Raw genomic sequence first — 12,641 nt, forward strand, 5'->3', positions numbered from 1 at the left:
TCCTTCCTCCTCTGTTATTTTAAGGTGCACTTTTAAACCGCGCCCGTTCTGCAGGTTTTTCTTATCCCCCCCACCCCGTTTCTGGCGCACAACGCTCCAAGCGCCAGGTTTGCGGTGCCGGCCCTCACCCAGGGGGTCACACCTTGGCAGCCCGGCCACGCCGCCACTGACTGCCAGCGGGGACCGAGGCTCGTGTTGGACTGCGAGACTTCCTTTCCCTCTGTATTTATTATTCTCTGAGCCAAATTCTCTGGGGATTGTAACTTGGAAGCCCTGTGCCAGTGCCTGCGGCGTGTCAGAAACCAAGCGTGTACCCCTGCATCCTGCCTTTGAGTTGCTTGGTACCCCGCTTCAGTCTTTTAAAGCACAGGGCATCTCTCTCACATGTTATTTCGGACTTTACACCCTCTCCTTTTCTTGTCTTTAAACTTTGCTGTGGAACTTAAAGGCACAAATGCAATTAATAAATATTGAGTTTTCTTTTCACTGCTATTAACTAAATAGTGGGGACCATTGGAAAGGAAAGGTCTCGCCTTTGAATTTCACTGGTGAGAAAGGATTAATCAGAGCACTTTTAGCAGAGATTGAGACTGATAAACCGGTGTTTTTTAAAAAGCATCTTTCTAAATGTGCGAAACCCCGTTTTTTTCCTCCTATTATTTCAAAATTTTAGAAACGCCAGACACTTAAATTGATAGTTTTTTCTGGATTTGAGTTTCACCCAAAAATGATTTTCAGCAAACCTGTCATCACCTGAGGTCAATCTTAGATGGCCAGTAATCAGTTTTCTGCATGAAAGTTGAAGTCTTTTTCCACACACAAAGTCTTGTATGTTTTTCCTTAATGCAATTTAACATTAAGAACAAACAGACTGTAAGAAAACAAAAGTTCACATATTAGCTGGCACATTTCTTTTTTATATCCAAAAAAGAGACTATGGAAGAGCAAGAGGCACTATTATCCTCTATACACGTTATTTTAATTTTTTTTTAAATTTAAGAGTAGTTGGATCATTAATATACCTTTCACATAAACGTGCTATGCATTTCAGTCAGAGTAAAATACGGGCACAGTTTATGGCTTCCAGTGAGTGGTGCTTGCCATAAATAAGCATGGACAGGTAAGAGGAACCAGCACCGGGCACTGCACTGTCAAGGGGAGCAGTGAGGCCTTTTGAAGTGCTTTGAGCAGGAAGCAGTGCAGCCTTTTTAATTAGAGCACATACAGCTGGAGGATATACAGGAGGAGTCTCCTAAGAATTTATTTTGGGAAGGGAGGGACATATCCTTCAGGTGTTCTCATTAATGCAGGCTTAAACACAGAGCATAAACCCCAGCATTTTGAGAAGAAAAAAAAACCCCTTTCCCCCCAAATACCAGGGCTGTAATCCTGCTCTACTTGAAATCAACTGATGTTTTGCCATTTTACTCAAGGAGGCCATAATTTCTTTCCAAAAAATTAGTATGGACTGCTTGATCCCATTCCCATCAATAATAAGGCTGTACGTAGCAAACCGCTGTGTGTTTTCAGTGTGTTTACATATAAATATATAGAAACATCAGAAAAAAGAATTAATTTCAAGCTTCATCCTGCTTTTATTCTGCATGCAAGGCCACCCCCTGATTTCACAAATTATTTCCGTTCTGAGAGGTCAAAATCAGCTCTCATGTAAGGATCAGACTGGAATTATTTCCATGGAATCCAAGCTTTTTATTTTTATGAGAATCAAATTTGGATCTCTGGACACAGAAATATCATTTGGTTTTTTTACTGAGCACTGATGAAACAAATTTAAAAATCTTTATAAATGGTAAACGGTCAGATTCTGAATGGATGTGAAGTTTTGTTATGCAGGAGAAGCAACAAAAGTATCTCTGAAAGAGAGAACTGCAAACAGTTCTAAGCATCGTAACTGAAAGTGATCGTTGTTTGCTTTTACCCTCTATCTGGTAGGTCGTAATTAGCTAATAATTTTCAAGATTTCTGTAATTGATTATGCCATTTAAGTCTACACAGCTATTTGGTAAGAAAAACTCCTTGTCAGCACTTCTGCCTTTGTAATAAGATCTTGAAACACCTATTTTTTAGATCATTACTACTTTTAGATGTCAGATATGTGATGTCAAAGTATTTGTGAAGACGGTAGAAAATGACAGGTCTATTACTGTGTTTAACTACTAGCCTTGATAAAAATCTCTGTGTAAGAATGAGATGTGATTGTTATTAATGAGTCCTGGCTTTGTTTAATTTGGGGAATAAGCCGCGTTAATATTTAGGTATTATTTTGAAATCAATTAAGAAAACACCTGGGTTTAGTCACAATATGCTACCTTCAAATTTTTGAATTGCAACAGAGTTTCCGCTAGCGTTACTCTCTGTATTTATTGGAAACGTTTTTCCTGAGACCTAGATGCTTTCTGATCAAAATAACATAGATCATTGGACTGTACCAAGGATTTAATTGGTGTAATAATTATTTTCAAAATCTCGTTGGAAAGTTGCAAGACTATTGGGGTACTTCATGTTTATTTCTGCATATCAGAAATTATTTTTGTAAGAGCAGGGAAAATTATCACGTTTTATTTTATATCTGGTAAAGTAGTGTAAAAAATATTTAAAAGAAAAAATCCTTACCCACTCCATCATTCTTTGCAAACTGAATATTATTTTTATGGATCAGTGTAGTGAGGTTTGCTTCAGGATAGCAAATGCTGATTTCTTACCTATGTGTCCGTAACATTTATTTTTTGATCAAGATTGTAGAAGATCTGTAGGTGATTGATGAGTCTTATTTATGTATGAACTGATACGAAACTGATTTACAAAGTCACTTATTTCTTCCTTGTTATATTCCATTGAGATGTTTCTTGGGTTTATTGCATGCTGTACCTTAGCTTTTAAAGTGTGAGGATAGTTTCTATTTCTAGAAACAGGTAACAGATGTATTTGCAAGCAGGTTTTGACACTACATAGGCAATAAAAATAATAATAATAATAATAAAAAGCTATATTCTTATCACGCAGGTTTTTCTGACTGCATCTTTCTTAATCTGTTATCTGATAAAATTTCATTTCAAAATTGTTTAAAATCTGACAGGCACCAACTTCGTAGAATTTATAAAGTATTTCAACTGTGATTTTAAAAACATCATGCTACTATTACAAATAAATTCTTATCTTGAAATATAAAATAGGCATGTGTAATTTAAACTATCACAACTGAGAGCAGACAAATCTATTTTAAGATACTATGGTTTGACTATATTTCTCTGCATATCACTGGAGAAAAGGCTTTTTCTTTAGATTTTTAAAGACTGTTTCATTATTGCTTTTTGTATTGTTAGATAGCTTTGTGGATTAGTAACAGAATTTTTCAAAACCATCAGGTTTTGAAAAAAAGTATGGGTTGTGTTTTGTGTCTGCGGCATTTGTGCTGCTTATTTTTATGTGGAACACTGAAAAAATGCTGTATTAACAACAACAAAAAATAAACCCCAAAAAACAAAAACCTAAACCAAATCCCAGCTCTAGAGTTATGTATTTCAGCCTCCTGAAAGATTTCTGTGAAAGTTCAATGTCCTAAATATACACTGTATATTTGTACATGAAACACATTTCTTTGATCTGCAGTTTTCTGAGAAACATAGCTGGGTTAGCGGCTTAGTCCTGTAAAATGTGGCATTTAGCTCTTTCAAAAAACCCATTTCCAAATGTTAGGAAATTAATTTTGGCTGGATTTTTTTTTTTTTTTTTCAGAAATCCGTGATCACAGCAGTAAAACTTGTTTGTTTTCTACTGTGATTTTTATCATGGATCAGTGACTCCATGTCAGCTTAAGGCCATTGACTCTTGCTCAGGTAGCAGACTTGGGACAAGGAGTTAGTGCATGCTAGTTTTTTTGGGTGGTACTGCCTTGGACAGGACTAGGCCTTGCACAATGAGGAGATGAGTCCAGTAGTTATTTGCATTTGAATGACTTCCTAGAGGGGGGAGGATGGTATGTGCTTTCTGATTGGTATGCAGCATTATTTCTACATCATTCTGCAAACAAAATCCTCTTGCATTTCTCATGTGGGGCTGAGGACACTACCGTGAAGCCGTTTGCCGAGGTGATGCTTTAGCTGTGGCAGAACCGTTGTGCTTGAGGTGCCAGCTGGTTTTGCAGCCTGGTGTCAGGGTTGGTGAGGGGGAGCAGGGAGCCTCCAGGGGCAGAGTCAAGGGAAGCAGCCCTGCTCCCCAGTCCTTGTCCAGCTGCTGGCGTGGCAGTGCACACGCTGCGGCTGTAACGAGAGTCTCAGCAAGTCTGCAAAGGTTTGGCTTCCTGCTGTCACTCATCTAGTGTGACACAATGAAGGCAATAGGGCTGAGGAGGAGACTGGCATGGGAGCTGTACAATGTTCGTTTTTAAATTATTTTTCTCCAGAATCTTTAGACCTGTCTCACAACAAAAGTATAAAGCTACAGTCAGAGAACCGAGATGAAGTCAGCAAAATACTGCTTTTGTTAATCTTGCCAGTTTGTCGATGTTCAGACCAGGCTTTAATATGACTTCAAGCTGCTTTCTTCCTACTTCGGCTGCACTGTGCTGCCAATGAGGACTGAAGGAGTACCTGTCACTCCTCCCAGGGTAGCCTGGACTCCGGTTCTTGTCCAGCTACCTTGTTTTACCTGGACTGCTCTCCATTCTATGCCCATTTATAGATCCTGGGACACTCCCTTGTCATCTCACAGTGTGACTGAAACCATTTCCCACTGGATGGATCTGGTGGAGGAAGTTGTTTTTGCAGCTATCCTATCCCATTTACCTTGACCTAAAAAATGCTGAAACTAAAAAGCCTTGTTTGGAAGACTGCTATGCCAAGCTACAGGCTCCTTGCTCAGGCAGGTTCTCTCCTATTAAAGGCAGCTGGGTGGAGCATTAGTAGGCTTGCAGGTTACTGTCATTTGTCATATGGGGTGACCTAAATCAACTGAGTGATCCACCTAACTGGGACAAACACCCACGCAGTTCCTTCCTCCTGCAGCATCTTTTGATGCCCTCATTCTAGCATAGATTACAAATACTTCTCTTAAGATCATGTTCATTGCTTTATTCATCCCACGCATTAATCAGAATCCTTATGTATTCTTGTGGATCACCTGTTAAGTTGGTTGACTTGGGGCAGGGAGGTGGGTTAGGAATTGGACAGCATCCAGGTGTATTTAAAGCAGAAGTAATGTCCTGGGGATGTAAAAGAGAATTGTGGGAATATATTGTAGGAGTTCCAAAATGTTAGCTCAGCTGTTCTCACTTCTACCATGTCCTCACTCTAAAGTGATTAGCTCAGGACTTTTCTGATATAATACTTAAGTTTCAACCTCTGCATCTAGCCACAGAGGTGAATATGGATTCAAAGGGTGTGTCAGCATGAATACCAGGATGCGTTTGCTGACCGTCAGGTTATCTGGGCCTGAGTCAGAGCCAGGGCAGGACTGAAGCCAAATCCTACTCTCAGTTGGTTCTTGGTCATGTTTGTGACTTTTGAGAAAAAAGCAGATGCAGTTTTGCATGTTTCCAGGGCTAAGGGGGAAAAAATGGTTTCATTTACAGCCCTTTACTGTTCATTCCAAGCAATCTCTTACTCTTTTTAGCACATCTGATCAAAGAAACAATGAACCCTTTCGGTTTTTTTTCTCCCCCCCAATGAGAGTTGTTTGTTTCTTCCAAAAATGCCAAGGGACTTTGACTCATCTGGGCCATTCAAAACTGACCCCTGGGTTTCTAGGCAGTGTGATTTTATTGTCCTTCCTGTTCCTATTGTTTCAACAGGTTCCCACAGCCAGTGTCACCATAGAAGGAGCGTCTGCCCTCAACCGTGTCCGCTGGGCCCAGGCTGGGAAGGAGGTAGCAGTTGGTGATTCAGAAGGCCGCATATGGGTCTATGATGTTGGAGAGGTATCTTCTTTTGGGATTCTTCTGTGGTTTGTTTGTTTTGTTGGGATTTTTTGTTTTGTTTTGTTTTTAAGCTCAACTCTGGAGACTGCCACATCCAAGTTTAAGAAAGAAATCTGTCTTATTCTTTCAGTGGAGTCCTCATTGAATTTCGGTTGCCAACAGTGTGTTAGTCATAAGGCTACCTTGCAAAAGAGTTAACTTGTTAAAGTCTCATGAGAGAAGTCTCCTTTAAAAGTTTCCAGTGTTTTTCAAACTGTTTTTTATAATGGTTCTGTGGGTACGCTTGGAAAAAGTTAAAAGAATATAAAGAGAAAAAACTGAGGTGCAAAAAGAGCCAGTGCTGTTCTAAAGCTGGTCCTAAAGGGTACACATTTTATACTCCAGCACCTCTTATTTCATGACTGGCTTATTGCTGTAAATTTTTGTCAGCATGACATGTAGAGAATGCATCTGTTCTTTTGATACTGCTTCATACGTCTGAATACATGCAAAAGTATTAACAGGAGGAAATGAGAGGTGTCATTTTGAAGGATGGTAGGTACATGCGTGATAGACTATAGCAGGATGCATATTCTGTGTCTAAAGCTGCTCTCAATTCACCCTGCTACATCTTGTAACAAGCATCTAAACTGCAGTGTGTTTGGCAGTGATGAATCTAACTCTTTGTTGATGAATGCGGTATAAAGTGTTCCATCAGCATTACAATCCCTTGGAACATTTAAGGGTGAATCTCTGAGCAATCAGCCTTTATGTAGAGAATTTGTTTTCCATCATTATCTGTGATAGGATACTGAGATACCCATCTCTACACAGTGGGGAAATATTATAGAATGCATACAGAATTATCTGTAACTCTCATAAAGTGATTTTATGGCCCATAGCAAAATTGCTTGTGCATGACTCATATTTTTGGATTTCATTCACTTGTGCAGGAGTTGCTTTTCCTCACAAATGTTTGCTGAAACTTCTTGCCATATTGTTAGCATAATCTCTAAATTGTCTCAGGTTACTGTGCTCAGATTTCCACTGTGACACTGGCAGGTCAGCTGTTTTTATTTATTTTTCATTTTTGTATGACTGTTCTGTCTTTCAAGTGATACGACAGGCTGTGGAAATGTCTTTGATGACAGCACTGACTGATCTTGTCTGGGAGTCTAGACGGGCTGTAGAAAAGACTCTTTTTTGCATATCATACACCAAATCATTCATAGGACTATTTACTCTTGCAAGCTCACCCAGAAGAAAATAGTGTTCTATGCAGAAGTAGCAATATTGACGTTTTTGACCTTTCCTCTGTATAATAAGACGTCATCTTGCAAAATGAGTCATAGTGATACACTCAAATAAGAAAGAAAGAGAGGCTTCTACTACTTGAAAAAGAAAACAGAGTCGTTCAACAGTATGGATTTGTGTGAGTCCAGTTCAGTGTTACATAAGGGGTTCTGCTTCAGGGATGTTGTGTGCCCTGCCCATGCAGAGCCTCAGTGTCTCCAGCTCAGTTCCATATGTGCTTAAGTAAACCGATGGATGTCCATCCACATGGCTACTGACAGACCACTGCCAACCTTCCTCCTCTTCTGTAATGAATGAAGGAGCTCATTAATTTGTTGCCTGGTTCATTCCGGCTGTATCAGTCTCTGCAGTAATTCCTGTATGAAATTTAGGAGAGGTCATCTGGGCTGCAACACTGCTAGGGCTGCTGTGTTATTAATGCCTTTTTCTGGTTTAAAAGAGAAGGGTGCTCATATGTTCTCTAGCCCAACTGTTCTCGCTGTAAAGCCTCAAGGGAGATGCAGAAATACTTTGCAGATCAAGAGCCTGGAACCAAGGGCATGTACAGTGAGTAGCAGCCTCTTGGGTCGTTAACCCTGAGGGCCAGTCTATAAAGAGTCTGTAAAGAGCTCATCTCTGATGAGAGATCCCGTCCTTAGCTGTCCTCAGGCGTGACGCAGAGGGGATTCACAGTGCACATGCACTTTTGGAAGTGTCTGGTACAGAAATACGGCAGCCTTTAGGGATTGTGCTTTACTTCACTGTGCAGGCACTGGTCAGTTTTTTGGCTCAGCTGGGGTCCTCCTTTGACTATCCTTTTTGTAGGGGTTTGATTCTGGGATCTGATGGGGTTGGTCTAACAGTTTAAAAGGGGAAGTTCTCCTGCCAGCCATCTCTAGCCACATCCCTTACTGCCCAGCTTTTGTGCAGGTAGCAGTGCTTGTCATCATTCACGTCGTGCAGAGGGAGTTAGGTCAGCAGAGAAGTATTTATTTATTTATTTGTTTGTTTGTTTTCTTTGGGCTGTTTTTCTCCATGAACCGACTGATGTGGGAGTAGATGAGCAAGCAAGCATGTGCCTCAGGTTGAGGGGCTGGGAGCTGGGCCGTACAGCACCCAGCAGCAGCTAACTGTGGTATTTGACCCAGCAGTGTTGCAAATCCTGACACTGAGCTGTGACAGGTGACCTTTCAGCAACAGCACTCTTCTCACCTCCTACAACATCAGCTCCTGAAAAGGCCTCATCACTGGAAGAACTCATTTCTGCCTCGCTGATAACTCAGTAGCATCCACTTGTTTGAAGGTGCATCTCCCTGATTTGGGAAGATGGTTGTGATTACTTGCATTAGAAAGTCATCAGGCCATTTTAAAAAGACCCTAAATACACTCACCTAAACCATTAATGCTCCTCTTATACTGCACCCTTTCAAAAACCTTTGTTTTCCTGTGACTGTTCCAAATGTCACATTAGATCAGCTGTAAACTCATAAAGCACTGGTTCCATCAGAACAAAAAAAATACTGTATTTGTATTTTAATACACCATGATATCTTTAAATTTCACCTTACTAGGTAAACGTTTTTCCTTACCTGTTTCTTAGACAGCATTGACTCTGTGAATTTTGATCAGAGCAGAAAACATCAGGCTGTCAACCATTAAGGAAAAAATTAAGTGCTAGGAATTTTACTTTGATAGATTCATCACGGTTTTAAGGAACTATCTTAGAGAGCAGTGAAGTTTACTGCTGCTATTAACCCATATGGTATAAAAAGAAAACAATATGACCTAAGGGAAAAGCATAAGACATAAGGTCTAATCTTGCATCCTTTGTGAAGGTAAGGAGTGTGGGATCAGGGCTGTTTTCACTCATGTAAGAATTTAGGATTTGGCCCATGTTAATGTTATCCAGTCATGGTCTTTATGACACAAGAAATGTCAGACACATGAAGAACATGGCAGGGTCCATGACCAGGGAGTTAAAAATAATGGTGACACTTTCAGTTAGGCTATATAGTGTTATCTCCTTTGACTGTGTACTTTTAGTTGTTTGATTTTGGCATCGCATCTGAAAATAACTGAACACATTTATTTTCACAGTGAGGGGTCTATTTTCTCCTCTATGCGTGTGCTTTATGCCCATTAGCATTAATGGGAGTTACACACACACTTCCAGCGGAGAGGAGACTTAAACAGCCCATATAGATGTGCCCTTGTGGATCAGTAAGCACTGATTTAAAGAGTGTGAAGTACAAAATGAAATAAAAACCCAAACATGCAAAAATTGATTGTTTCAGTGTGATGGGATCTTAAACCCATATAACTTAACTAGTATATATAAATACATTGTACAAAGTCATTGTAAATACACTTTAGTCTCCATAAGATCTAAATATTCAAACTTTTGCTGGCATAATAGTTGTGATATTATTATTGTGATAGTTTGTGTAATATATTTTAGCTTCTGTGGCCTTACGGCTTATTTGCTGGGCAGCAAGTTTTCTGTGTGGTAGAAGTTGATTTTAACAGAACATGGACTGCTGCCTATAGATTTATTCACGTGTTCAGATGATTGATAGTTAGACCTAACTGCATGTCTGTTCTGCAGATATATTTTCTAAAAAGCTTGCTCCCATTGTGCACGCTTCAGTGATGTTACACAGTGCCTGCTGTCATAAATATTGCCTAACAACCATGTTTGTTGCTTACCTGGCTTATTGCAAATGCTCTTTGCACCTTTGGTTGTAAAAGAAGCAGCTTCTCATCCACCTTCTATTATTTCTTTTTCTTTTTTTTTTCTGGTTTACCTCTTCCAGGTCATATTCTGCTTGCACTGTGAGTACATAGATAGAAGCCGTAAGTCAATGACTCATTATTTGATTCTAATAAAATATAAAGTAAGTTTGCAGCATAGGATCACAGAGTTTGAAACTAATCACAAGGAGAGTAATGCAGTACATTATTTTGTTAAAGTGGTTACAGGAAAAACTATTGCATCTGTTAGGTGGTCTTTCAGGCAGTTGGTTCTAGTCATGCTTTTAAAAGGCAACTAGTATGACAGGTGGACTGGAGAGGAGTGAGAAAATGTCCTTCTCTAGACCATCCAGGAAGGCTGGCTCTGCCAAGAAAGCAGTTACCTGGGATTCTTTGTACAGTTATTACCTCTGTCCTCGTTTCCGTGCAGTGAAATCAGAATCATATGGATGTTTGTGTGACTCTGTTAGGTTTTAGAGTTAATACTGCCTTAAGCCTTTTTAGGGCTGCTGTGTTAGGTTGTTTGTGTACTTCCCCATTTGCTCCATGATAGGTGTTAATCCCATATCTCATTTTCAAGTACATGACCAGTGAGGGAGGAGCTGGTAACTGCCCTGAAGTTTGTGGATGAAGTGTACAGTAAGGATATCCCGCTGGTGCCTATAAAATAATTTCCTTTGATTTCAGCAGCCTTTAACAGCTGCTCTGAGATTCTTAGGGTTCTAGACAGAAACAAATGTATATTTGTGACCAGCTCTCACATTTCAGCACGACTACTGAGTCACTTGTTTTTCTGGCTAGAGTGGGGAAGGATTTGTACTTTGTACTCCTGTCTTGTGATGCGCGTGTTTCACTATAGATTTTGTACAGAAAATACATATCCAAGTATCTCTTTCATGCAGTTAAAAACTGCTGTAGTCCAGAGAGAGAAATATGAAGCTAGATTTTGTGTCACGTAGTTATCCAGGTAGATTTTTCCAGTAGGTTTGCTTTTGCTATCATAAAGCTTCTGTAGAGCATATATTGAGTTGGGAAATGTTTTTGCCACAAAAGCAGAGTTGAGACTCGCCATAAAACATTTGATTTTAAAATCTGTGTTGAGTTACAAGTATTCTTGGAACACAGATAAATGCTCACGCACATATCATGAAGGCAGATTCGAACAATAATAAGGGGTTGTGCTTACAACCAAGTTTCATTCAAAAACATTCAAAGATTAAGTAAGACACAATAGTTACAAGAACATACACAATCCAGGTATAAAGGATAATTAAATTTCACCATTGATATTTCTGCTAGGTAGGCTGGAACCCTGGCCTCAGAGAATTTTAAAAACATGTTTTAACAAAGCAGAATCTCTTATGAGTTGTTGGAAAATGCAAAGAACTAAGGTTTTGATTTGTTTCTTCTTTTTCCCCAGTTTTCTAATGTTCAATCTTGAAAGACTTTTAAAACTGGAAGCATTTAGAGATGACAAAAAAAAAACCCCAGGAACTTCAGCTTTTTACTTGAATAATATCTGAAATATTGAGCAGCACAAGCTCCTCATTCCTCATCATTTCAATTTTGAGTGATATAGTCAGTATTCACAAAGGGATTTTTGAAGTAGGTTAAATAAGAACTCCCTAATGAAAAAAATGCACTAGTTTGAAATCAGTCAATTTCATTACTGTGTTTTATGAAGGCCATTACCCATTGCTGATTACTAGGGTGATAAAATCTTGAAGCTTTGGTAGCCTCCATAGGGGGTGAGCTGATCTAAGTAGAGCAAAGTCCAGTCATTATCACCCTAAATACTTGTGTTTCTCATTACAATATTCATTACTTTAGGTTACTGTGAACGCTTTGAGGTCTTTATATAAGCACTGGTTTATTCCTCTGTAGAAAAACAGTGTTATATTGATAAGTTAAAACCAAGTGTTTATATACTTCTACATTTTAAAATGAAGCTTAGCTACATCCATACATAGAAATGCATAAGTTTATACCTCTGAGTAAATTTCCCTATACACACCTATTGATGGCTGTTTGCCTGTCAGTGAGGTTGTATTAGTTTGATAAGAAATAGAAAGCGATATGAGTTACCTTGTTCTTTCAGTCTGTTTGGGTACTTAAAGAAGCTGGAATGGAGGCTTGTGTTCCTAATAACAATCTTTATTAGGGAAGTGCTTTTCAAGAGGGAAAACTGAGCCGTGATCTAATTAATCTGAGTTACCTAAGGCTGGTTGCTGAGGATTGGAACTCTTTATCTCCAGTGCCAGCCTGGGGCCTTGAACTTCTCTTTCTCTGCTGCCTCTTGCACATCATGTGGCATCACTGGCTCTCTGCCCTTCTCAGTCTCCCTCATCATGGGCTTTGGACCTACAAAGCAGCTTCATAAAACTGATGTTTAAAAGATCAAAACTTTGCTAATGCTCTTTGCACCTTTGTGAAAGAAGCAGCTTCTCATCCACCTTCTATTATTTTTTTTTCCCCGTTTATCTCTTCCAGGTCATATTCTGCTTGCACTGTGAGTGCAAAATCACTTACTCTTTTGTTTAAAAAATATTTTATTTTAAAAAGGAACTCTTGAAACATGTCAGGGAAGGATGTGGATCTGGGTTATGCGGAGAGGAGAGTAGCCTGTAGAAAGGGACAGAAGAACTCGGTTTGATTAGGCCAGGGAAGCGTGAGCCTGGTGACA

At 39.4% G+C, this 12,641-nt stretch overlaps 1 protein-coding gene across 6 annotated transcripts in view; it reads left to right on the forward strand.

Moving 5' to 3' along the window:
• DYNC1I1 (dynein cytoplasmic 1 intermediate chain 1) overlaps positions 1-12,641 on the forward strand; it is a 174,060-nt gene that overhangs the window by 149,866 nt on the left and 11,553 nt on the right. For all 6 annotated transcript variants that reach the window (XM_008629916.2, XM_008629918.2, XM_008629917.2 and 3 more), the window contains one exon: positions 5,810-5,935. In XM_008629916.2, coding sequence (XP_008628138.1) covers positions 5,810-5,935 — 126 coding nt within the window. The remainder of the gene's footprint in view (positions 1-5,809; positions 5,936-12,641) is intronic.

Source organism: Corvus brachyrhynchos, unplaced genomic scaffold (genome assembly GCF_000691975.1).
Source record: "Corvus brachyrhynchos isolate BGI_N302 unplaced genomic scaffold, ASM69197v1 scaffold142, whole genome shotgun sequence".
NCBI classification, from domain to species: Eukaryota; Metazoa; Chordata; class Aves; order Passeriformes; family Corvidae; genus Corvus; species Corvus brachyrhynchos.